We start from the raw sequence: 27,004 nt of genomic DNA on the forward strand, positions 1-27,004 counted from the left end.
CTTCAGTCAAAACTAAATTTTAGCTAACATCTAACATATTTTCATTACTGATCCAGACGTAAATTCAATCCACGTGGAAGCTGACATCTCGGATTCATAAAGCATCTCAGAAGTCATAAAAGTCCTTACTATATAATTACTGATTGTTCTTAATCTGCAAGTATAGTTTCACACCTGTGCAATGGAGAGGAAGTTTGACAGCTCCGGATGCAGCTGCAATAAAATGTACCGTGAAAGCTCGTACGATGCAGCAGGACATAAAACTTAAGTGAGGGGCTGAAAGGGTGGTCCTGGCCCTTGGTATGGAGCTAAACGGGTACGATGAGATCACAGCAAAGACTGCATCGTTCTCACAGTGTAATTATGCCATCCCACTTCTTTTGTGTGCTCTGCAAATATTTGCACGGTCAAACATTCATTTAAGCCTCTGTATGTTACCCTAAGTAATCTGCCTGCAAATACTACTTGCAACGCTCTCATGTCCCATTCAAGTGAGCATTTCAGCAGACTCCCCACCTGAGCTGAGTGAGCAGATTTTAGCTCTCTGTTAAATATGAAACTTTTCAAATATCTCACACCAAGATGGAGGAAATACTGATATGTTTACGTTAAAACCATGTTTTAATAAACAGCAGCATAAAATAATCAGTGTTTAATATCATCTCTGGCATGTGAAATACAAAAATGCACATATCTTAATTATAAAATAGCCTTTGTTATTACATTTTCATGCTTGCCTAATTGAAATGCCCATAATTAATAAATCAATCATCAAGTAATACAGTGATTAAACGCATGCAGTGAAAACAAAGAAAAATATTTGTATAAGGTAGTGGCTGAATATCACCGTAATATATTTCAAGAACATCTACATCAGGTTAAAAATAAAAAGAAACAGACCAAGATATAAAATGCAGAGATGTATTTTCACTTCTGCTGTACAAAACATTATCACACTTTTGTGCAAAAAGATAAAAATAAAGTCATATTATACAACACTGTCAACTGAGCAAAAGATTGTTTTCATTCCGTGTACAATAAAAATACTATTCAGTACAAAAAAGTCTGTGAAAAACTGTAATGTACACAGCACTTTTGTAACTCATTAAAGTGGTTTCAAATGAATAATCTAGAACGCTTATACCTGAATGAATTTTTAGTAATTATACAAATGTCATATTTCTAAGTTGAAAGTTAACACTAGTTCACATTATTAGAATTGATAGACAAAATTGCTATCAATGGATTTGCTGCCTGATGGAATGTGAGTTTCCCTTTTTTCAGGGTTACTGGAGTCATAGTCACTGAAATTACACATTGATCTGAAACAATAAATATTCCTGGGAAAACTGATTGTCATATATAAAATTGCGGTTTGGAGCCTTTCCATTAAACAGTTGCATAGCAACAAAAGGATATAAAATTTCTGCTTTAACTACTAGATTATGAAATGTTATCTTTGAATAAGTTGATTCAGGTTCTGAAATTAAAATATCTTAATTTCATTTCCTTTAAGGCAATTTCTTAGAACTCCAGCCATCTTTAGCAGCCATCAGCAGATGATTTTTGTAGACTGCAAGTTGATAACTCAAGCTATTGTGCTGTCATATAAATGACTTTTTTTGGTCTGAATCCGAACTCAGACTCCCATCTTAACAAAAGACCAAAATCCTACCTGAAGTAATTTATCCAGCTCTCAGATCACATATTTGAAACATAATCCTTGACTGCAAAATTTACAAATATTTTAACTAGCTTTTGGAACTGAAATTGCACACCCAGTAGATCTCCGAATATTTGCATCTCCTAAAAAAAGAGACAAATATTAAAATATGTTTTCAGTATAAAAAAGTTTCTGTGATTTAAACCACATCAGAGGTTTAAAAAGCTGTGAAAAAGTGTACAATAAAATGTTTTTATAAAAAAAAAATCCCCCTTCCCCTTTTTGAATTGTCGGTGGCACTTAAAGAAACAATGCGTCCATTGACAAAGCTGAGTATTCATACCACAATGATCTTTGTCTGGTTGAGTCTGCCCATCCTGTTAAGCAGTTAAACTTCACAGAAGATACTTGCTGCAATGTCTGTTAAACAACCAGAAGAATCTTTAATAAAATATTTGAATATAAATCTTTTCTACGAGTTTCTAGTTTGTATTGTAAATAGTTATATGTACAAAGGCCTCGCTTATTTACAATTCAGCTGAAATCATAGATTCATTAGGTCCATGGATGCTCGAGTCTCCTAATAGGGAAGACTGCTTTGAGTCAATTTTGTACGGTTTTTGAGTTTTATTTCCAAAAACTGTAATACCGATTCCCCCCGGATGGCTAGGAATTGACATATGAGATAGCAAAGGAATATTTGCTTCCTGGTTGGATCCCGAAGATGGCAAACTAGTGACGTGACCTGTGCTAGTCGATCCACTGGCGCTGCTCGGAGAACGACTCTTTGGAGGAGGACAGTGCTGGATTACCCTGGGTGGACCTTGTGGTTGGTAGTGGGCAGCTGGGAAAGCAGCATATCCTGGTGGAATCGGGTACCCATTGATCGGGATATATCGCTGGTTTTGAGGTATTGGTGGTCCAATGAACCCGGCAATTTGGCCTTGTGGTATACCTTGTGCTGGAAACATGTAGTTAGGGTACCTAGGATTACTGAGATTACTAACTGGACTTGCGCTGAGGGAAGTCGTTTGAGTGGTGGCATTCCCACCAGAGGGGGTAGTAGAACTAGTGTGACTTGAAAGACCCTCCCACGAGCGCAGCCTGGCATGGATTTCTTTAAATCGTGGCCTCCTGGATGGCAGATCATGCCAGCACTCTGTCATCAGGCTATACATTCTGGGAGGACAGTCTTCAGAGCATGGCAGCAGTTGTCTTTTCCTGATCATCTCTATGACTTCTTGATTACTAAATCCATAATATGGTTGAAGTCCAAAGCTGAATATTTCCCATAAAACAACTCCAAATGACCAAATATCTGAATCGGAAGAGAACTTGCCATACATAATTGCCTCCGGTGGCATCCAGCGAATTGGCAAGAGAGACTTGTTTTGAACTCTGTAATAATCTGCTGAGTAGATTTCTCTCGAGAGTCCAAGGTCTGAAATTTTCACATGAAGTTGTTCACCAATTAAAATGTTACGAGCGGCAAGATCTTTATGGACGAAAAAATGACTTGATAAGTACTCCATCCCTGCTGCTATCTGGACTGCAATATGCAGGAAATCCCCATGGTCCAGGCTGGATTTTACAGTCCCATCCTCATCACTGCTGCATCCAACATCTGAATGTGGTGATCGCATGATAAGAAACTCGTGGAGGTCTCCTTGGTTCATGTACTCGAAAAGCATGCAGACAGGTTGTTCCTGGGTCACAACACCTAAGAGGCAAACGATGTTAGGGTGATGGAGCTCAGCCATGAGAGATGCTTCTTGCTGGAACTCTGCCCACTGCTGGGGGTTGTTAAAGTCTTTTAGTGTCTTGATAGCAACGAGCTGAGCGTGATCCATGCCCGGAAGGTAGAGATGTCCCTTGTAGATCTTGCCGAAAGCACATTCACCCAGTTCTTCCATGAAACGAACAGCAGACAGAGGCAACTCCTTAGCCTTACTCTGTTAAAGAAATGACAGCAAAAACATGTCAGAAAAACAGGACTGAAAATGTATTTTTAAGAAAAAGATCTTTTCACCCAGGAAGTCTGAAAGCCAAGCAGACTGACCCGGGAACTCCCTGGGCTGCATACTCGTTTTGCAATGACCCTGCTCAGCCCTGCGAGACGCGGGCACTGGTGCCATGGCACCAGCCCCAGGCCAGAGACAGCGTGAGGGACACCAGTATCTCAGCATCGGCAAAGCTCAGGTCTGAGTGCTGCCTAATCTCTGTGCTCCCTGCTCCAAACCTAAATTTAGAATTACTTTTTACCCTCTACACAAGATCAGATACAAGTAGTAAGTATTAGATCTAAATACATGCAGGAACCATCAGCATTTCAGCAAAGGCATTTATATACTTGGGCTTGGGCATTTATATACTTAAAATTGAATCTGACTAATTTCAGGAACTGAGGCAATTCACATACTTTAAGTAAGTACATGCTGAAATGTTTTCTGGGCCAGGGCCTAAAGTTTTAGCAGAAAACTTTTTTTTCAAACTATGTCCTTGTAGCCAATTCTTCCTCGACTTTGCTATTAATCCTTCAATGTACAGTCGAGACTATTTCTGTTCACACTTGACTGAATGTTCAATCCTGAAACATGCAGAACTGAGTCAGCTGGAAAAATGAGATAGCGGTCAAAGAAGAAAGGCAAACTTTTCAAAAATTCTGTTGTTATTCTGGGTGCATATATTCACTCTTAGGCCATAAAGAAGCTGTATTATTTTCAGACGTTAACTTCCACATGCGCGTGTAACACCTACACCCAAACCCACTCATTTAGGGTCCTCAGTATAGCCATAGGTAGTAATTCAAGGGTAATGAGTTTGGGATCTATGTGTCATAAATTAGTGTAAACATTAGCATTTGCATTCCTGAAATAATATAACAGCAGCTTTACAGTGGCAATATAGGAAAAGAACTGACACTTTAAAAAAATCATTAAAAAATTACATTTTAGAATAAATGAATTCTAATTGTATTGACCACTTATGACTTTGAGACAAATAATGCATTAATAATAATAATAATAATAATAATAATAATAATAATAATAATAATAATAATAATAATAATAATAATAATGCCATTTAAGCAAGCAGCCAGTAGACTGTACGGTGATGGCAGGAAATTAGCTATATTGTTGAGGAACAGATGGTTTATATTATACAAATCCTTTAGGCTAAAACTTGTTTAGGTCTGGCATATTGTAAATTATATTTTAGTAATGAAAGTGAAATGACCTCTGTCTGACCTGAGGCTGGGTTTGTCTGTTTGAACCAACATAGTGGAAAACTATGAAAGAAAATGAAGTCATAAAGTTTTGGCAGGAAGGGCTCATTTCAAGTTAAGCTGTTATAAATCTGCTTAGTTTTTGTTTGACAAGTATTTGTCATACATCGGTGTACAAAATGTAAAGAAGTGTAAAATACATCTGAGGCAGCACGCCAAAGTAAACCGAGTACAAAGGGAGAGCAGTAAGAGTGAAGCCCACCGCCTCTATCTCTTTATCGGCTCCTTCCATTAGGTGAATGACAAGACGAGCTTAGTTTATTATATTTTTTGAAGGCAATTAAAATCCCTTAAAACTGAAACAGGCTTTTGGATGAAATGCTAACGTTTTTATTTGTACGAGCAAACACACCTCAGTTGGAGCTTGAAGTCTAAGACTGTTTTTATCCAAAGTTGACATTAATACTGGATACAGTATTTAAAAATAGGATTCTACTTCCTTTCTTTTAAAATTTTGTTTGAAAGGCAATCAAAACATTTGAGACAGGGAGAGCTGGGTTTCCCAGTGGGGAAATACAGAATTAGCATAAGTAAGATGGAAAGCTTTTTGCAGCATATGACTTTGAACATAAAAAGAAAACAACACGGTCTATTATTTGCAAACATTTCTGGGCATGTTGCTTTCCCACGTTGTGTGCATACGGCATCAGTGTGTTAGCAGCCTAGGTGGAAATTGCGACCTCATTAAAATGATGCTGACATTCCCATTATCTTCAGTTTAGCCAGGATTGTACCCCAAATATCTAGTAGAATGGGGACCAAGACGCAAATCCAAATTTAACAAAATATTCCATGGAGGTTGGATGCAAGATGTAGTTTCGACACTTAACTAATTAAATGGTTTCTGTACTATTACCAACATTTTGATATACAGCTACTCTAAGCTGTACATGAAAGTTGAAATTACGAACTTTAAAGGAAAATCAAAATAAATTCACTGGGCCAGTGCTGGGGGGGGGGCTGAGGAGTTAAAATGTAACAACAGACCAAACTCCGTCTGACCACCCTGCACAGATACCCTGCACAACAGTCCCGCTGGCATCACGACATCAGCACCCAGGGCCTGCAACACTATTTAAAACAGGAATCCTAAGGTTAGCATTACGATGTGTAAAAACTTCTCTGTTTGCAGTCTGTATTACTAATGGGCAAAAGCAGCACTGCATTTTCCAGCACAGCCACACAGTGGGTTTACTTTTATCGCCGACTTAAAAAGACTCTCCTACTCTTTCTGTGAGCTGGTGGTGAGCTGGAATTTTCCTCTGCGACAACTTTCTGTGTCTGTCCCTGCCACGCAGAGACTGTGGCTCCATAGACACATGGGGCAGCACCCCAAAAGAGCAACTACTGCCGGGGTGGCACAGCTCCATCCATCCCTGCCCCTTGTAGTGCACTCCCTGTATCTCACAGGATACAGCTACTTAAGGCACTTTCCCCAGGCTGCCACAGTTAACTCTTTGTAACCTAATCCTATAAACTTGGCATTTAAGAGCAAGCAATAGCGGCATCCCATAGCTGCTTTATTGAACTTGAGAAGAACATTACTCTAGAATTTATTCAGAGGTGGAGAACACAGCTCCTGAAATACAAGGGTAACCTTCCCTGATGCTGAGTGATTAGCTCTGCTGGAAGAATACCTGTGTCAGCAATATTTGAAGATTAGAGTTCACATTGCTGAAACTCAATAAAACCAGAATTTGGATTCATTTTGCTATGACATTTTCTAACAAAAATAACAGCTTCCTCAAAGGCATGCCTGACTTTCAGATACTACAGTCTACACAGTTTCTATTCTAATTACTTGTAGATATTGATTTTCACCCTGAAATGCTTCAAAAGAACAATCTCCATCAAGTTGTTGAAGAGAATTGGCATGGTGTGAAAAACAAGGCAAATACTTTTTCCAGGGCATTATTCTGCCTGTAGGTGGCAGAAGGCAGTTACAGCCCTGGAACGGGTGATACATACAGGTTTGCAAATTGGCTGCCCTGCCAATAAACAAGGAGCTCAAGGTTAATCATGCTTAAATCTTATATGATTTTAAAAAATGCTTCATGAACCTGGGACTACAGTGAAGCAAAACAATGCCAGCAACAAGATCCACTATGCATCAGCTGTGCTGGCCAGAACTGCAGGCAGATTTTTGAGGCTCTGTTTTGGTCATTTCTCTTTTTAACTGAGAGAATGGGTAAGCCTGAAAAAACAAGGAACAATTCTTTCCAAAGTGATTTCAGCTGAGTGAAAGATGACATATGACCACAGCAGACCCATGAAAAAACTATGTTGAGAAAATACTGAATCACGTCTTTATCTGCACTACTTTCTAATTTAAACGAGGCAATTTAGAGATGCTTCAGTAATGGGTTGCTTCTGTTATTACAAAAAAACTCCAGCTCCTATTTATACAGATACGTGGACACATAGGAATTGCCTCCACAGGTCCAACACACTTGCTATGTTGCTGCTGAGAAAAGTCCTTACAGAAATTACAGCTAAAAGCACCAGCAGAAACTGCAAGTTGGAAATCAGCTTAATATTTCAGCACTGAGTTGATCAAAGCATTTCACTCCCTGCCTTTACAGACAGCAAATGTTGAAGCAGAAATGAGGGATTACCTTTGGTTTATAGGCGTTAAGCATTGACATCTCCACATTTTGTCCTCTTACGTGTTTAGGCTGTCTTTGAACAGGAGGGGAGGATGACTTCTGATTGTTGCGACAGATGCAGATGAAGAAGAAGAGTAAGGCTATGGCCAGGGGAATAGTAACACTTGGCACCAGGATGTACAGGATTTCCATTTTATTCTTTTCCTTGGAATCCTTATAATCTGGTTCAGAAAAAAAACCAAGACAATGAACGAAGTATCCCACAGAGTCAAATATATCCCTGGGTCCAACTACAAGTGTTAAGACGAATAAAACATCCAGGTAATACTACTGCAATCCACCTTGAATGCTGTTTTATTTCCTTAATATTAACAGAGCAATTAATTTTGTTGAGTAACATTTCTATAAGAACACAGAATAGCCAGGAACAATTTCTCTGCAGCATGTCAGTTCAAACCTACTTACAGTCATGAAATAGCTGACTACTGTGAGGCAGCTATTGCTTGGGGTGCAATGAAGTAATGGTCTAATACAGGTCCACAGAAAAGTTAATTTCTAAAATAGCTTATGAAGAAGAAAGGCTCTGGTGGGACTACGGACTCCTCATTTTAATATGCATATTAGGTTTTGGTGCCATAGTTTCCTTAATCCAACAAAAATTTGGGGAGTTGTTAAACAGGATAGTTTTATCTATCTATCCCCTATTTATTTCCAGCCTCCTGTTCTCAACATCTCCTAGCACTGGCCAAAGCATTTGTGTGGCTACCCAGGGCACTGGAACAAACAACATGTGCAACTGAAAACTTATTTTCTAGTTAGTTTTAGGTGCAGGAGCAGGATGATTAGGGACTCTACTGCACAAGAAATGGAGAACACCTGGGAAACGGGAGGAAATGCATGGAAATGGCAAGAAATAGAGAGAACAGTCCTGTTTTTTCTCCCAGGAAGTCAGGAAAGGGGTTCAAAAAGTCTGAACACAGACAAAAGCTGTAGCATAATCTTAAAAAAAAATCTTACATACTGAGGACTTGGTCTTAATAGGATTAATGGGCTAATAGGAAAACCCACTCCTCTACCAACCAGTAGTTGGTACTATTAGTCTGTCATCTGAGCAGGGTGGCAAATGCTGGCACAAAGGACACAGCAATGATGGTTGAAAGGAAAGCTAGAGCATGGATAAAAAAGAAGGATCCGGAAGAGGTTGGGAAGCCAGTTTATTTAACATAGTGCAAATGCTAGCTGCAATATTTGCTCCCTCTGCACACAGCTCTCCTCACAGCTAGGGAGCAAGTGATTAATTTTAGAAACATGAAACTCTCTTCCACCACTGCCCAGCAAGGCATAGCTGGGACATCAGACACTCACCTCCCTCCAGCTGGCTCTGGTTTCACAGAGTGCATTGCTCAGAGGAAAGGTGCAGTGGGAGAAGAGAGAGAGGCTTTGGGAAGGAGCTCATGTCCTCACGTTCATGCAGCACCCGCTTGCGTTGACAAGGACATACCTTCCAGCTGGACTGCTCTGAGCACGAGGACGCTGAAGCCTGCTTTGCTCTGGTATTTCCCAGGAGCATTCATAAAGTTTAGCATATAATTACGCACGGATTAACACGCTAACTATAGGGCTCCCCGAGAAGTTTGATGATCACCTTGAGCTGCAGGACTGGTGGCCGTTGCCTGGTTGTTTCTGAGGGAGATGGTGAATGTCTGCGGCAGCATACAGCTTAGTGGATTCTGGCAGAATGGGGAATGTTTTATTATTCCTACAAGGTCATTTCAGTTTGTTTGTCTGTGTTTTCCAGGCTGGATTTGCAGAAGCGCCTAGCAGCCCACACAGATATCTTTTATGCACTTAATTAAACATGAACTTGATCTGAAGTTTGGGTTTGACTCAAATTGTGACAGAAGGAAAGTTCAAATGGTTCTGGATGTCACTTTGCATAACCCCTCTCCTCTTACAAGCTCACGCTGTCCTTCTGCTCCCCCCACGCTCCTTTTTGACCATTCTTTTTAGACTATGTTGTGCCATCTGTTTTTTAACTGAGAGAAGAGGTAGTCCAAATATTTCTACAGCCTTTGGGAAACAAGAAAGGACTAAAGCACTGTCCCTGTTACAGTCTTCCCGGGCCCAGCAAAAGGGCAGTGTGTGCTCTCGCCCTGTCTTCAGTGAATGTCCAGCTCTACAGTGTGGACCCACGGTGGGTTTCCTTCGTGAGTTGCTGCCCTCTAGCATGGACACAGAATCAGCCTTCCCCTCTCCTTCAAAACCTTCTTACACTTGTCTTTGCTAAGCCTCATGCTCGAATTGCTCCATGTTTCACATCTTCCTATATTCAGGTTGACAAACTTTTATGAAATGTATCTATTGCAGTTTGTGAGACAACTGAAAGATACAGTTGAAGAAAGAAAAAGAAAGCATCAGCACAAGGCAGACGGAGACCTGGGCACTAGTTCATCACCTGAGCTATTCCAGTCAAAAGGAATTATTATTCTTATTAAGTAGCAGCCCCTGCCATGACGCCTCATTAGGTTAATAGGTTTCTTGGGAGCCACCCTAATTAAATCCATTTCCCATCTAGGCATGTCCTGGTGAGGCAGAATGCACAATACTTATCAAAATGTGCCTGAAATGGCTCTTTCAGCCAGTGCAAAACCCGCAGAATGTGAGTCCCACATGGTATTTTGGTTTTAATATGCAGATTAGCATTTAACAATTAAATTGCTACTCACCTGATATAGCTCTATTTGTCTGTATTTAGAATAATAATGCCATACAACCCAGCTGTACAGTGAGTACCATTTAAGGCAGTGGTGAGAGAGAATTAAAACCCTTGTCAGGAATTCTTCAAGCCAGCCAGCCTATCTCATTTATTATCTAGTAAAACGTTCAAAACACAGACTTTTGCAACATGTCCAAAAGTGTCCTGCTTTCAGATATTTCAGATGAAAAGACTGAGCCAGTCCTGGCATCTCAGAGCCCATCTAGAGGGGGCCTGGCAAGCAGCCCCCCCCCATCAACTCTTAATTACCCAATTATCCAGAATTTGTGGAAAACACGAAATGCACATGGCTGAAAGGTCGTACAGTGAGAGTGCAGCAGAGTACAGAAAGCTCAACAGCATCGCTGGCGGTGGACACGCAGAAACCCTGGAGCCTGCCCAAACCAAGCTGCCCAAACCCCCTGGGGCTGAGCTACGCTTCCTCACCCGGACCAGCCCAGGCGTCTGCAACTGCAGCCGTGCAGCTCCTGAGGTGGAGAGCCAAGAGCCAACAGTACACTAAGGGGAGTCCTGCTGACTGCTGCTTAGATCCAGATTTTTGTACTGAAGGGCTGAAAAAGATCTTTGGAACAGTTTATATAGATTGAACTACTCTTGTGTAGTCAGTCTATTGCTATGCCTAATTACCAAGAAAAATAACATAACTTAAATGCACTGAAATAATAGCAAAAGAGATACAGGACTCTAAAAAGTGCATATGAATGTTAGAGAGGGTTTGAGATGCACGTGATATAGCCCAGACTGTCTGCCCTTCCCCTGATCTAGTCTTTCAGTAAAAACATAATTTAGATCCCATTTTGGCATTGATTCCCATCTTTCCATTAATTGAAAAAGACTTTGGAGCAGGCTCAGAACATGTTTCGCTGCAGGAATGTTCATAACCATAACCAGAAATAATTTGATTTGGTTCTGGCTATCGAACAGTAACATCAAAAGGTATCTCCTTTCCAAGGGGAAAGGTAATGTTACCGTGACAACTTGTAGGCAACATAAAATTTTGTGTGAAACTTTGTACCATGAATTTCCAGAACATTTCTGGTGGCATTTCTGGCATGTCCATGCAAATAGCTGTATTTTTTTCTGGGCGCGCTATCAATATTGCTATTTTTAAATGCAGATAAAACCATTAGGAATCATTTGTTCAGGTCTTCCATCCACTTCCCCTGGGTCTCAGAAAAGCGAATACAATGAGAGCTGAATCTCCATTTTTGTTCATTTTGCAAAACCAAAATGCAGCCAGGGCGGTTCTGTAAACACAAACTTAAAATACAGCTAAGAGGATCTGGCAAGATCATCTCTATTTTTTAAACAAGGCCTGAACTCTGTGAAGTGAGGTTTGCATTTATTAAAATGGCTCTTAATAAACCAAGCAAAATGGAGAATGTTCTGCAACCACTTTGTGGATCAGCGTTGACAGTGCAATTTCTGTGATCCGATTTAATTTGGACTCAGGGGTTGTACTGATTGTAACAGCAACCTGGAAAGCCTGGGACGCTCAGGCTTGTAACGTGCTGCTGCTTCACCACCTTCTGGGGAGTGCTCAGGTATTCCCTAGTAAAACATTTTCATGCCACCACTTTGCCAGCTGCACGGGCAGTAAGTGCTTGAAGGTCTCGTCGGGGCAGGGATACTGTGGCTTTAGCTACAAACACTGTAGTTAGCCTTTCCTAAACTCTCTTTTCAGTGTCAAAAAAGACACTTTGGGCACAGGTCCCCTGAGCTCCTGTTTTGCAGGATGGCTGTATGGATGTGACAAAACGGTTCCCCTTTTTGTTCCAAAATGAAATGTAAAAAAGGTCAGTAATTACCACATGCCGGGACATCACAAAGCTCAGACTTAAAGTTTTCATCTAAGGTGAAGCACCACGGGGCGTCCTTCTGGTTCCCTGGGTTGCGGCAGTAGGAGTGGCCCCCGTTGAGCTCAGGGTACCTGATGGCGGTGAAGGTGTGGGTGTGGGGGTACTGCGAGTTCCATGGCTGGCACTGCCGCCCCGACCTGGTCACGCTCACTGTCCCCCGGTAATCTACTCCTGTGCTGTTGTAGCACTTGTGATCTGGAAAAAAAAAAAAAAAATCCAGAGCGATAGCTGGTGGCGGCAAGGCAGACAGCCGCAGCACCCGGGGGCGGTGAGCTGCTGGCATCCCCCAGCCCCAGCACGCTGCTGCTGGCCCAGGGCTGGTAAACCCAGTTTGGGAGCACAGGCTCCCAATTTGCTGCGGCTGTAATGCAGGGCCTGCTTTGCATTCACATTCCTGGGAGGATTTAAAGCTTATGCTTCTGTAATGAAAACAGCTTATGCCAAGGGTTTTTAATATAAGATACACAAAAGAAGTAAAAACTACAGTGGGAACCTGAATTGCAGCCATTATTTTCATATGAAGGTGAAGAATTTGTGGGAGCCACGTTTTATATTTGCCTATTCAGATGTTTAAGGGTTGTGAACAGGCTGCAGCCCAGCCTGATCAAAGAGCGAGCTCAGCCAATGCCTAAAATTAGGCTGTACTAGGCAGGAACACCCATGGACCCGGCCCCTACCAATGTTCCTCCTGATAAGCACCCTTTACTACACCCGTGGTCCCGCTGAAGCACATTGGGCTGCTGTAGGAGGACAGGGAGGCTGAAGCTACTGACGTTCCCCAGTGTTTGAATGCTTACACTGTCATTGTTTCCTAGTCCATATTAATTAGAAAAGACCTGAAGCCAATAAACAGCATTTAGTGTGAACTCAGAAGCAGCTAAAGAAACAAGCGAAAAAATATTTCTGAATTTCTACCCATTCTGGACTAGCTAGGTGAGAAGTGCGGGAGTGGGGTCATTTGAGAGCACGGCGCTTGCAAGATTTCAAAGCTCAGCACTAGCTCCAACTCTGATACACAATCCCTTACAGCCAACCTTTTCACAGCAGTATTTTTTGCACGGAGGCACAGACAGTTTTCACTTACTTTTATTTATGGGATCTGCCATTGGAATCCCAATCCGGATACAATTGACAGCTTCGGGGCTATCTGGCTGGGGAAGGTCTTCGCAGTTGGGCAGCTTTAATCTCATCAGAATCATGGGATTAGATCTTGCAAAAATATACTCTGTCTGACACAGGACATTTTCCAGAATTTCACATTCATCACGGCACAAGTCTCGTGGCTTGGGAGCTGATGAAGTCTCATCGCAGTAGGGGAAGGCATAATGGCACAGCGAAGGAATAGCAAACTGGGAGCATTTATCCGACAAATGGCTGGAAGTGCCAATCATGGTGAAGGCAGCTGTAAAATATACAAAAGGATTTTACTTAACCCAGTGGGAATTTTATTCCTGTGCTCTTGCCTTCCCATATAACCCTCACTTCCCATTGTGACTATTATTTTCAGATGTTCAGGTGATGAACGGGCCCTCCAGAAATACAGAGCACTAATTACATTAAAAGTTATTAACAATGCTGATTTCGCTGACAGAGAAAATACATCTGGTTTTCAACATGGGATTAATGTTAAGCATGTTACCAAAACCCCAAACCTAATTATACTTATTTTTCCCCCAAATAATTTATAATGGCTTGCAAGTCATATAATATTTGGATGCCTTTTGCCCAATAGGTAAAACCCAAAGTTCCTTCAGGCTGCAGGATGGCAGTACCAGTACCTTTGTGGGAAATGACAGCTTTCATACTATCCCAAATGACTTTTCAAACAAAATGTTGTAAGATTATGAACTGTTGGCTGTATAGAAACCACTGGCCTTTCCTGTGAGCAATGCAAAAGCCTTTTTCGCAATGCTGACAGTGTTTGAAGACGAAGGAAGAACACTCTAGGGGGAAGAGAAATTTGGGATATTCTGACAGCAAGAGAAAATCTGAATATAGAGAAAATTATTACCATGGCTAGGATCTGGCCAAGGTTAATTTATATAAAAAAACAGAGAAGTATCATGATATCTTTGAGGCCTCAGTTTGAATTCAGCACCCCCATCAGCACACCATCTCCCACAAAAACGATGAAAACCAGTTCTTTACTAAATCTAAAGGAAAACCACTACCTGCTGTATTATTTATGCAGCTTCTTCCAGCACCTAAATGATCTCAACCACGTAAAAATCAACTACGTCTGGTCTCCCTTTGCTTTTAAAATCTGCTTGGGTACCAGCAGCACAAGGTAGCCTGGCTATGAGACTCCCAGAAGCTGTAAATACACAGCCCCTTCTCCTTAGAAAATAATTTTTTAGTTTCTTTTGGGGGAGCTGGATGAGCAGAGACATGAAGGCTGCTCAGATTGTCACTCTTCAGATGACTCCCTCCACTGGCACTGCACAATGCAGGAGTCCCGGGCGAGCTTTGTGGCGGGAAGCTCACAGCAAGAGAGGATAAAGAGCAAATAAAAATAGTATTGCAGTTTATAAAATTCTAGCAGCCTTTTGGGAAAAGACAGCTCCGTGGGGAAGAAGCAAGTGCATTTTTTACCCACCTGTAATCTGATTTTCTATTTCACCTTGCATATGCAAAGACTCCATATAAATGGTTCGATTTCCAATAAATCGTGCACAAGCAATCCCCCTGTAGGGCTGGCAAAAACCATCCTCTTCATACTCGTCACTGAAATCAATCATAAACACAAAAGGGTGAAACATTTCACATGCGACTTTGCCACAAAATGTCACTACAGGGAGCTGGCACTTGTATTATTAGAGGCCGATGCAAGAGGCTTACTGTGTTTGTCTTGCACTCTGCGATTTGTTCTGGGTGACGCTCACCCAGCGCAGGAGCCCACATGCCGCCTTCCCCTCCATTAAGAGCCTGTGATAAGGGATTATATGGTCTTTAGGTAGTGCAGGGGGCACGGCATGGGCTTTGTGCCCTGGACGATTTTAACCTTAAAGGATTCCCACAGCGCTGCAGGTAGTTTTCAGTATCTCACAAACGAACCCAAAGTGAATATAATGATTATATCCTTATATTCAACAAGATCTTGAATAGTTATTTTTTTAAAAAAAATTCAGCTGCCTGGTAAAAACAGGTAGTGGCGTTTCGGGTTAGACAGACTATGCATTAGTGTTGTATGAAATGAATGCTTTTTGCATGAGGAGGAAGGCTATATTCAGGAATATACCCAGCCTTGATTAGAAGAGAAAACATAAACTGCCTGAAAAAAAAAAAAGATTTATGGTTATTTAAAGCAGCTGACATGCTGTTTTCTATTTTTGAACCAAACTTCTACTTAATATTGATAAACATAGCAGGAAAAGTCATGCTAGCAGAGAGAGAATTTAAAGTGTATATAGAAAATCAAACCACTCCCAGCACTGATACCCTTGAAATAGGAAATGTTTCTTCAATCTTCCGCAAGTGTGGTAACAGTTATTGCTAAAACAGAACCAAAGCTAAGACAGGAGTTAAATAGACAGATTTCTTTCATTAGGTGCTTTATTTTATGCAATATAGGAGACATTTAATACATAAATCCAGATGTGAAATTATTTGCCAATATTCTTCAAACAAAGCAAAGAAAGGAAATTACTAAACCTCTGAAGACCAGACCAGTCACTGCTTATTTTGAACAGATAATCAACAGCTAAGTGCTGGCACATAACAGATAGTTTTAGGGATGTTTTGAGGAGGGGGTTTGCATACGTGATCACCGAAACATGCATCTGACTGCATGAATCAGCCCTTTTACTTTCTTGCTTTGAGAATCCAGCTGGAGATACTGGGGACTCATTTTCTGGAAAGACAGACACCTCAGCTCTGCTGAGGCCCCAGCAAAGGGAGATGCCTAATGAAAATCTGCTAATAATTTCTTTGTTATTCATGTCAGTACCCACCCAAGACAGCTACTACATGGCTCTCAAATTAGGAAAAATGATATTGGAATATCCCCAAGTATGATCACAGTTGAGCAGGGAACAGGTTACTTTCTTTGTGTGCTTTTTTTTTTTTTCAGAATTCATCCTCCCCCAGATGCTGAAAGCCTAACAGTGGAATTGGACTATGCTGTTAATAGGGAAAAATCAGAGCTTTTTTAATCAACTCTGCCATTAAGTTTAACAAAAGACACTTTCATCCCCTCCTGAAGACCTTGGCTGTGAGAGCTTGGAAATGCAAATTACATTTAGCCTCTTTGAAGTCACCCTTTCATTGTGTGCATGGCTTAGAGCAAGCGGCCAGGGCCAGCCTCGCAGCCGGGCTCCCCAGTGTCTTGTCACAGCGGCCGGGGCGAGCTAATGGGATTAGCGGGAAGAAGTGCCAGATCGCCTTCCAGGACACCCCAAACATCTCCCAGCACTCCACAGCTACCAGCTCCAGAGCACCGTCCCAGGAGTCATGCAGCGTTGTTTTCCAGTTCACAGGGAGAAGCTAGACACCATGAATTAACTGCAATAATTTATGACTGTGAAGACAGGGGTGTGGGAAAGAGGGATGGTAGAGATGGAAACCTCCTTCCACAGACATCTCACTTCAATTGAGAAATCAATGGGAAGGGGTCCAGGCTTCATTGGATGATGGTCCCAAGATGTTCCAAAGTACACTGAAAACTGGATTGCAAAAGCGCAACCTTTAAACTGCCAATTAAACTCTTCATTAACTAGAGTGATGGTAGGCTGCAATGCCTCAGATAATGGATAGTAACCAGCCAACACAGATACTCTGAGATGTAAACAGAGACACACAACCACATCCATGTGTTTCTGCATGGAGTCAGCTCTGGTGAAAGTATTTTTACTCTGTTGGTTCTTGAAGAGAAGACAAAACAGTTGAAACCTGAGCTGAAAAACCACAATAGCTACTGCAGGCTCTGCAGGTCAATTCTCCATCTTCTAATCAATAAATCCCCCAATAGGATATGATTTATTATTCATGTATTATTTATTATAATATATTACGGAATTTAACTTAGGGACTACACCTAACAGCAACTGCTCTTGAAGGTGATCAAGCATTGCAATTTAAGCACACAACTAGACAGAGAAGACAAAACCAGGAGGAATGTGATTAACATATCAACAAAGCAAACTCACCTCACTCTGATGCTCACCTTTGAACTAAAGAAGATTTAACTGCAATTTAACAGCAGCAAGGATTTTGAGTGAGCAGGGACACCAGTTTACCTGGATGGAAATGCCCCGAGGAGAAGGATTTTGGAGATAATCTCAGAAGGTGAAGATTAGAGTAAAGAGGAGAGCCTGGATCCCACCACCTCTGCCCCAGGGGCTGTACGCCAGCCTTGAATTCACAGAGGTAAAATGCGAAATTAGCTCAAATGGACCAGGCGCTACTTTGAATTGCTTTGGAAATCAGCTCCATAATGGGGCAGAAGGATAAACCAAATGAAAGGAACAGCAGCATCAGAGTATGACAGAAGTATCCTTGAGACACAAGAGGACACGGTCCCCTGGTCTCCGCTCCCAGAGCTGCTCCACTGGGGCATGGTGATAAAGAAGGGAAGTACTGGGCTGTGAGGTTCATCTATTGCTCCTGACAGCTACCAGGAGCTCAAAATAGCAGCTCCCACAATAGGAGTCCTGATCATAGGCTGGTAACACGTCATTGTGCTTACTGGCACATGCTTGTCAATGAACAAGTGGCCACATCTCACTCCCTAGCTCTGTTTCTGTGTCATCCTTCATCAGCCATTCAGGGTCACACGAAATCCCCTCTTGCCTCTGCATCTCTTCATGTGTCTCTTCCCCTCCCTCATTCCTGCAGCTCTTTTATTTGAGATGGCTCAGGATGGAAATGTTTACATCTAGTATCCAGGGCCTCCCTAGGCATCCATTTGGTCCTTGACAGGCAACTGAAGCTGTACCCAGTGATACCCAGGGCAGCCCTGGAGACAACGCTGCTGTCAATGCAGCTGCAGCTCTGCCAGATGGACGCTCCCTGAGCCATCGCTCTGCACAATACAGTGTTTTTGGAGGGGTGGCCGCCAGCTCTCTAAGACCATTTCCCACTGAACAGATTGCTGCTGAGGCTGAACATCCTCTGCTCACCAAATGTTTCATCCAAAACCAGAGCCGTAGCCTGACAAGGAGCCCACAATAGCACGCAGAGCTCCTACGCGGCTTAAACATGTTCTCCACCTCCTGCTGCCAACTGGCAGCCGCTTTGGCAGCTGGCTTTAAAATGCAGCTATCAGTTTCTTGGGATCAAGGCTGAGATCACCAATTCCTTTTACATAGTTTGCGTTTTGCATACCTCATATGTTTTTTGTAAGCAAATCACAGCATCACTGCTCAAATGTGTACCTGCTTCATGGTCCTGATCCAATTCTACCCACAGAGAAAGGATGGGTCCCTTTGGCTCAAACAGGAGGTAAATAAGGCCTGATTAAGCAATTAATGTGTTAACATTTAAAGTCAAGCTTAAGTCCTAATGAAATGGAAGTCAATCTAAACCCTAGGCATTGCTGACTGGGGATGGACTTAATCACTTGTGCAAATTCTCTGCTGAACTAGAAAGGCAAGCAGTCAGCAGGTGAAAACTGCGGATGCCAGCTTGCAGGAGCAACTTTAGCACTAATCGCAGCACAGGTTTCAGGGTCCGGCTGCTGGCCCCCCCACTCTTGCTTCTTCTGCTGCCTGCACCCTGCAAAGCCCTGGTGACCATTCAGTGAAGACTACACAAGAAAAAGGAAAACGCTGGATTTTAATGACAGACAGATGATACAGCACTGTAGCGTTTTAAGATTATTTCTTTTCAGATTTGGTTTCCACTGTTTTCTGTTTGGGTCTTTAAATATTTCTAGCATTGATGTTTATCTTGGAGCTTGCCCATTGCTTTTAGATCCTGCTGCAGTTCCCTCTGCGACAATACTTCTGGCTTCATGTAATAATAGTACCACGGATTAAATTTACACCATACTCAGGTGTCTTTAAGTATCTGATTGCACAAAGTTTACAGAAGACTGAGTAAGAGCTTTGAAGGGTGTCCACACCAATTCACTAATGTAATCTGACCTAACCTATAGCCTGCATCAACATGCAGCCCAACTTGACCAGCATCTTTCTTTCTACAGATTACAGAGGCTGCATAGAAAGATCAGCACCATCGTAAGGTAATTCATGTCTCTCTGGGTACATCTGAATATGAGTAAGTGCCTCTAGGAGTAAAAGGACCCTGTCCTTCACATACAGTTTAAGATGACAACGGTCTCAACAAGGACCACCTAGACAGAGCCAGAAAGAGAGACCAAGTCACAGCACACAAAAAAATTTGCAAACAACTGACAAAGAATTCACTGTCACCACTTGGGTTCATTTTCCCCTCTTTAATTTTCTTTTATTTTGTGCTAGCAATATTTACATCTGTCAACCCGGGGTCACCGGCAGCTTTTCACATACTGAAATTGTAACAAAATAATAAACCAACCCTAAACCAAAGAATGGCTGGTACAAGTTCGTGTTTCTCCCCCTTTCCTTTGCTTCTCACTCAGACCCTCCCAATGGCTTTCTCAGTGTTACTTAACTTCACAGCAAGATCCTTCTCTTCTGTCTGGGATATTCTCTTTCACCCCATCTGAATTTGGCATATTGAAGAGGTAAACATGAAAGCAAAAGAGTGCTTATGGCTCCATGTGCGAAGGTCTTACGGTGAATGAAAAAGCACATTCAGAAAAGGCAGAGCGGTTCAAGACTCGAACGCCATCCATTGCTGGGTCTGGCACTACTGCAGCACTACTGCATCGCTACAGTGTCAAAACGCAGGGGTGCTTCATACACATGTTGGAGGTGCTGCTCTCCGTAAAGGTTACCCCATTACTGACATCTGCTGCTTCCTGCATGCCACAAACCCTGGCCCTTTTCCAGGCCAATGCAGGATCAGCAACAGGCAGCAGGACTGAACACAGCAGGCACTCCCGAGACAGCGATTCATTAACAGAAGCTCCACAGAGGGTTGTTTCTTATGGGAGACACAGTAATGCATAAAAATGTGAAAGGAAGGGAGGACTAAAATCTCTGCCTTTGCACTGGGATCCCAGAGGAGGTAGTTACAAGGGCCATATCAGGAGAGATCTCTTTATCTCTTCTGCTCATGGTGTGATGGCTCCAGTGAATCGAAAGGTTGATTTGCCTCCCAGCGCAGCACCTTTCTGTTGCAGCCTGAAACCAGGAAGAATTGCTAATTGCCTCTGACTTGAAACAGAAGCAGCTTTTTAGGCATCCCCATGCAAACCAAGCAAAGTAGCTTGCAGCAGCGGAAAAGCAATAACAATCAGTTTGCAATTTGTTTCTTATTGGCTCGTGCTAAACCTGGAGGGGCTGCACGGTATCCACCTCATCCAAACGCATCCCTGCAGTCTGATTTCTAAATAGAAACCATTTCTGCAAGATTCTCTGTCAAAGTCCGCTTCCCAACATACTGCCTTTTCTTTGCCAGTCTTCTTCTAAATTGCTCAAATCTAAACAACGTTCCCAGCAAATGTCAACGAGTCCAGGAACTTAGTTTAGCAAAAGCTTTGTAACCAGGCTTTAACATGTGTTCACGTACAAGTATTTAATAAATTAATAGAAAAACTGAACCTTGTGAGATCATGGTGTATTTATTTTTACAATATCCAATGTATTAAAAATACATATTCCAAAGATGCTGTAATTGTGTGGTCATTTCTAACACATCCCATGGATTTCTTTCTTTCTTTTTTTTTTTTCCTTTTTTTTTTCTTTTGCTTTAAGAAGGATTTGTATGAGTACCCAATGAGAAAGAATCATAAATACAGGACTAATTTTGATACTCTGAGCGAAAATGGGCAAAGGAGAGATGTAGGACAAGGGAGGACAAAGTCCCAAATGCTGTGAGTGTCCCAAGACAAGAGGCAGGAGCATTACCCTCCCTCCCGATGCCTGTCGCAATACCAGCCTGCTAGGATACCAGCCTTCCAGTCACAAGTGGTGTTCCCCAGGGCTCAGTACTGGCGCCAGTCCTGTTCAGTATCTTCATTGATGATCTGGATGAGGGGATCGAGTGCACCCTCAGTAAGATTGCAGATGACACCAACTTGGGTGGAAGTGTTGATCTGCTGGAGGGTAGGAAGGCCCTACAGAGGGACCTGGACAGGCTGGATCGATGGGCCAGGGCCAACTGTATGAGATTCAACAAGGCTCAGTGCCAGGTCCTGCACTTGGGTCACAACAACCCCATGCAATGCTACAGGCTTGGGGAAGAGTGGATGGAGAGCTGCCTGGCAGAAAAGGACCTGGGAGTGTTGGTTGACAGCCGCCTGAACATGAGCCAGCAGTGTGCTCAGGTTGCCAAGGAAGGCCAATGGCATCCTGGCTTGTATCAGGAATAGTGTGGCCAGCAGGACCAGGGAGGTGATAGTGCCCCTGTACTCGGCACTGGTGAGGCCACACCTCGAGTACTGTGTTCAGTTTTGGGCCCCTCACTACAAGAAGGACATTGAGGTGCTGGAGCATGTCCAGAAAAGGGCAATGAAGCTGGTGAAGGGTCTGGAGCACAAGTCTTATGAGGAACTGCTGAGGGAGCTGGGGTTGTTTAGTTTGGAGAAGAGGAGGCTGAGGGGAGACCTTCTTGTTCCTTACAACTACCTTAAAGGAGGCTGTAGTGAGGTGGGGGTCAGTCTCTTCTCCCAAGTAACAAGTGACAGGACGAGAGGAAACGGCCTCAAGCTGCACCAGGGTAAGTTTAGGTTGGATATCAGGAACAATTTCTTCACCGAAAGGGTAGTCAGGCACTGGAACAGGCTGCCCAGGGAAGTGGTTGAGTCTCCATCCCTGGAGTTATTTAAAAGACGGGTAGACATGGTGCTTAAGGACATGGTTTAGTGGTGGACTTGGCAGTGCTAGGTTAACGGTTGGACTCGATGATCTTAAGGGTCTTTTCCAACCTTAATGAGTCTATGATTCTATGATACGCACTTATGCTTAGGTCTGTTAGTTGGTTAGATTGGATTACCATTATTTTGGTAAGCAAATCTCTGACAGCAGTGTAAATAGGGGAGTGTACATAGAGGCAGTGAGGGTTTAATAAAAACAACAGGGGAAAGGGCATCATAACTTTCAGTGACACTGGAAGACAGCCATGGAAAGCCAGGACGGGATTAAGATGTGTGTGCAATGCCGGACTGATTTATGAAGATTTATCGATTTGAAGAGCAAAAGCAAATAAATGCTGTATTATCTTCAAGATCTACCAAGTGGAGATGGAGTAGCTTTGGCTCTGTGTGAACACTGTCCAGACATTTTTTTCACTTAGAAAGTGAAAGGCATTTTGTCTTGCTTAAAAAAAAAAGTTCTACCATAGCACTAAACTAGTCAGAGCTGTTTATCTAAATAATTTATGCCCAACAGCAGAGTAAGGATGGGAAAATGCAGCCAACGTTGCCTACTTTAGACAACCAAGTGCTTTATACCCTTCTCTTCCAAGGAAAAACTGCTGCTTGCTGCAGCGGGACAACAGAAGTGCAAGCAGACGGCTCAGCTCCCGTCACCCCATCACGGGCAAGTCCCTCGGCACAGCCAGGGATCCACACAGCGCCTGAGACGACTCTTGTGCCCTGCTCAAGAGCTGCACCAAAAGGGTCTTGCTTAACACTTGAATCATGCACTTACAAATTTGCAGCCTAAAACTGGGCTTATGGAGGGTGTTGCTTTAGGGGAATTGAGTTCATAATGAATGCTGATAGGTGACAGCACGAAGGGAAGAAACATGCTCTAGAAAACTTTGCAGTTAATTAAAAGGTGTATCAATAAATTATTTGTATTATTACATATATCCAATACACCCTCTGTACATGCATTAATGTTGTATAAATTATTTGTACATTGTTAAATAAATTGTATTTTGTTCCGTACTCATGTTCCAGCTTCACAGAGAATAAAATAAAAAGAGTTTTTACTTGGCAGATATCCCTTAAAGCAAACAGATGAATAATATTCTGTCATACTTTCCAAAGAGCAGAACCCAGTTGCTTGTGCCTCACTTTAAAATGGGAACATATTGGCTCTGTTTCATAACAATATTTCAGAAATGCGAGGGCTGCATTTTACTTTGTAAAAAGAAGAGAATTGCCCAGACTTGCATGTCACTGTGTAATTTAAGGAAAAGTTCTGTGTAATATAAGCTATTGCTGTTTTGACACCCCTTTAAAGTTGCAGGGCAGCTAGGGTTTAAATGGTTCACTAGAAAAGCATAGGCATAAAATAAAAAATTAACAATGCTCTCCTTTGACATCATTAAATTTACAAAGTCCCATAGCACCACTGATACACCTGGTTCCTAAACATAATAATAATAATAAAAAAAAAACAATAAGCAAATATGATCTGCCTAAGTAACTACTTTACTTAATCGTTATCTCACATTCCAGACTGATAGCTGGTTTAACATGATGCCTCCAATCCAGAGATGGATAAGCATCCAAAATTAATGTGAGTTTGGGATGCTGTTTTGCATGGCTTAGCACGTGAGATGGCACCGAGTGGCCCAGGCCAGTGCTGAGGCCACATTATGGCCATTCTCCACTAAAACTGGGACAGATGAAATTCCCTGACCCCCCCAAAAATCTTACAATTTCCCAAACATATTGGTCTGAGCATTTCTCAAGGCTGCATGTCGTTGTACTCCCCTCCCCCAGTCACTTCTCGTTAGAGGATTTCAGTGCTGAAAGGAGGCAGGGTTGTGCAGAGACATAAACATCACTGGTGAGAGCTGACATGTTTTCTACTAACCTCATCTGGGCAGTGCAGCAGCATCCACAGTTTTGGAAGCTTAATAAAATACATCTCTCATGCAATTAATCCCTTGGCAAAGATGCACCGAAGCAATTACTGCGTGTTTTTCTTTGTCATCATAAGAACGTTTTACAGTGTCTTTATCAAAATGACTCATTTCAGGGAAGCAAAAGCTGCCTAGAAAAGCTCAATAATAGTGGCCATGAATTTGATCTAAATATTGACCAAAAATAAAATTAGCTGGGATGTTAGCCTCTGAGATTCACTCCTTTTCTCCTCTTAAACACTTTATAACAATCCCTGCTATACCAAAACTCCTGCAAAGTCAACAGGCATTCCTGCAAGCGAGGGTGCGAGCCGGCCGCACGCTTGCTCAGCAGCTGCAGCTGGTTAGGAAACAGCCCTGGTAACAGCGTTTGGATCTTTCCTGGCAGATTTCTTACATCATTATTCAAGACGAACTGCAAATCATATGCTCATAGTTATGGAAATGGCAGGAAACTTTTTGCACTTATGTTTTGTTTGACAAAGCTATTTTAAGGTTACGTTTGGAAGGTCGGTTTGTCCAAGTTTCTAGATGCAGAGTTAAAAAAGATGTAAAATGCTTTTGAAGAGCAGTCAAGCAGGATAAGATTACAAGTGCTAAACGTTGCCTCTTCTATCAAACCTTTGTACTGCGCAGAAAAACACACTCCCTCCTCCTGGATTCCCTCACGGAGCTGCAATGATCTCACACACACGTTCCTTATCCACCTCTCATCAGGCATTAACCTTCAGATAAGGAGTTTTTGATGGAACGATCATCAGCTTCACCCCATAAATTGGCTGCAGCCTCTCTGCCCTGAGTGATACCAGACTCCCCCTGTGCCCCACAGGGGCTCAGGCCATTGGTCTGATGGCCCTCAGGACGGATGGACAGACAGGACTGGACCTTATCACATCCATCTCCTACCTGGTGAGAGAGCAACCCTCGGGCACTGCGCTGGGAAGCTGGACACGAAATAAGACAGACAGGCAAAGGGAAGAGACTTCTTCTGCCTAAGCACCTCAGCCCCATCCCTCAGATTTTTGTCCAAATCCCTAATAACTGGGACCTTTTTGAACGCATGTTTTATGAGCAGCCTCAAAGTGTACTACAGCCCAACTGCTGCATCTCCATCAGCCACCCACACCCAGCCATCACAGCTTGGTGCAGCTCTATTTGTATAAGTGATATCAAGCCACCAGATCCAATGGAGCTCCTTAATCAAACATCTCATTACTTTCATATGCACGAAAAGTATTTAAGTGACCTATTTGACCAGGAAGCTGATATTCCCTGGAGACCACTCTCCATCTATAGCATTGCCATATGGGAGAGTTACTACAGGTTTGCTTTGTTCTGCATGAGGCACTTTTCCACATAGGAACGGGAGAACACCACACCCTTCTGCCCCTCAGGGTCTGCCAGGAGGATATACACAGGACTACAAACAGGTCATATCACAAAGGACATACTCCAGATTGTGTTCAGTCTGCAGTCAGATAAAAATCCCCGATACGAAGGAATTTATTCATTATTTAGTTACACGAAGTTACGGAGGTTGTTCAGATTTCATTGAGCAATAAAATAAGTTGCAGATTACACTGTCCATATCCCCCACAAATTTGATTTTTTCCCCCCTCATAATATACAGAAAAGTGCACCTCTGTGATATATTAAAAAAAGAAACTTTAAATATGAGATATACAGTCAAGGTTGAGTCACCTTTCAAATGGCTTGATCTGGACATTAAGGGCTTTATTCCCAAATATTTTACTGCCTTTTTACAGGCATAATGGGGCCTCAGAGCATGTATTCATGCAACTGACACCACATGAGAAGGTCTCTTTACACCAAAAGTGTGGCATAACCAGGCTTTAATGCATAAGGAGCTGGGTCCTCCGAGGAGCATTGGTTTGAGAAAACAGCAGGGACAAGGGTACTTTGAACCCTTGTGATTAGAAGAGGGTGAGAATAATAACGAGGTTTTAAGTAACACCTTTCTGTTTGCCTTACATTAAATCTCTTTTGTCAGATGTCCTTTTTTTAAGGAAAAATTAACATTTTAAATTTTTCAGTTAGCATTGCTAATGATTCCTGTCTCTCTCACAACTGCTTATTCATTGCTGAGGACTAAAACTGCTCAAGTGTTCAGTGAAAGAGATTTTGCTTGCTACTGTATGATACACATCTACCTTTGCAACAGGATAGTCAAGGTTTCTGGAATACATAGGAAATAACACACATTCATAAATGAGAACATCAAAACCGAAAACATCTCATCTAAAGCAAAAGACATCAAAACTGAAAACATTTCATCTAAAGCAAAAGACAATTTGGGGGGGGAATTAACACATAAACTATTTCAATAACGTGGTAAAGTATCTTCATTTGCAAGCTCTTTTTCCATCCTATGCATTTTTTTTCTTTCTCTTCTATGGAAGGACACCCAAACTTCCCATTCTCCAGCAACATGTCTTAAAGACCTGGTTTATTCCCCAATAAAACTATTGCAGACTGTTCTTTGCCCGGGAGGTACTTCTTACAGAAGGCAATATCCCACTCCTTCCTGGGCCTCAGGACACTGCAAATACAGCTTTGAACTATTCCTAACCAATACAAAAACTTGTAAGCACCAAGAGTCAATATTGAGCGCTACAAAATGAGTTTCAGAACTTCTGCAGCCCAATTTATCTCTCACTAACTCTTTCCTGCTTTACCTTATTTTCCGAAGTCACAGCTTTATTTCTGCTCCTCCCTCCCCTCTCCTTCCTTCTAACATTTAATTTGTCTTATGTGACTCAAATAGGTCTTTCTTCTGGTGACCTAATATTTTAACCTTAAGGATGATGAAAAACAGACTTCACAAATCTGACACTTAAATTAAAATTGAAACACATGCCTCAGAACAAGTTAATTAAAAATAATATGTAGAATGTTAGCTTGTTTAAACTATTATTTGACCAAAAATTTGCA

At 42.2% G+C, this 27,004-nt stretch overlaps 1 protein-coding gene across 3 annotated transcripts in view; it reads right to left on the reverse strand.

Moving 5' to 3' along the window:
* Positions 1–637: 637 nt before the first annotated feature.
* The window catches only part of ROR1 (ROR family WNT receptor 1), a 175,580-nt gene continuing 149,213 nt past the window's right edge, over positions 638–27,004 (reverse strand). For 2 of the 3 annotated variants that reach the window (XM_087731693.1, XM_087731694.1), the window contains exons 5-9: positions 14,787–14,914; positions 13,275–13,592; positions 12,140–12,385; positions 7,565–7,776; positions 638–3,615 (exon numbers count right to left, since the gene is read on the reverse strand). In XM_087731693.1, coding sequence (XP_087587819.1) covers positions 2,191–3,615; positions 7,565–7,776; positions 12,140–12,385; positions 13,275–13,592; positions 14,787–14,914 — 2,329 coding nt within the window. In that variant the 3' untranslated portion in view covers positions 638–2,190. The remainder of the gene's footprint in view (positions 3,616–7,564; positions 7,777–12,139; positions 12,386–13,274; positions 13,593–14,786; positions 14,915–27,004) is intronic. The other variant, XM_087731695.1, reaches the window with a different exon arrangement.

Source organism: Nipponia nippon, unplaced genomic scaffold (assembly GCF_047370975.1).
Source record: "Nipponia nippon isolate SJK-2023a ecotype South Korea unplaced genomic scaffold, ASM4737097v1 scaffold_5, whole genome shotgun sequence".
Lineage (NCBI taxonomy): Eukaryota > Metazoa > Chordata > Aves > Pelecaniformes > Threskiornithidae > Nipponia > Nipponia nippon.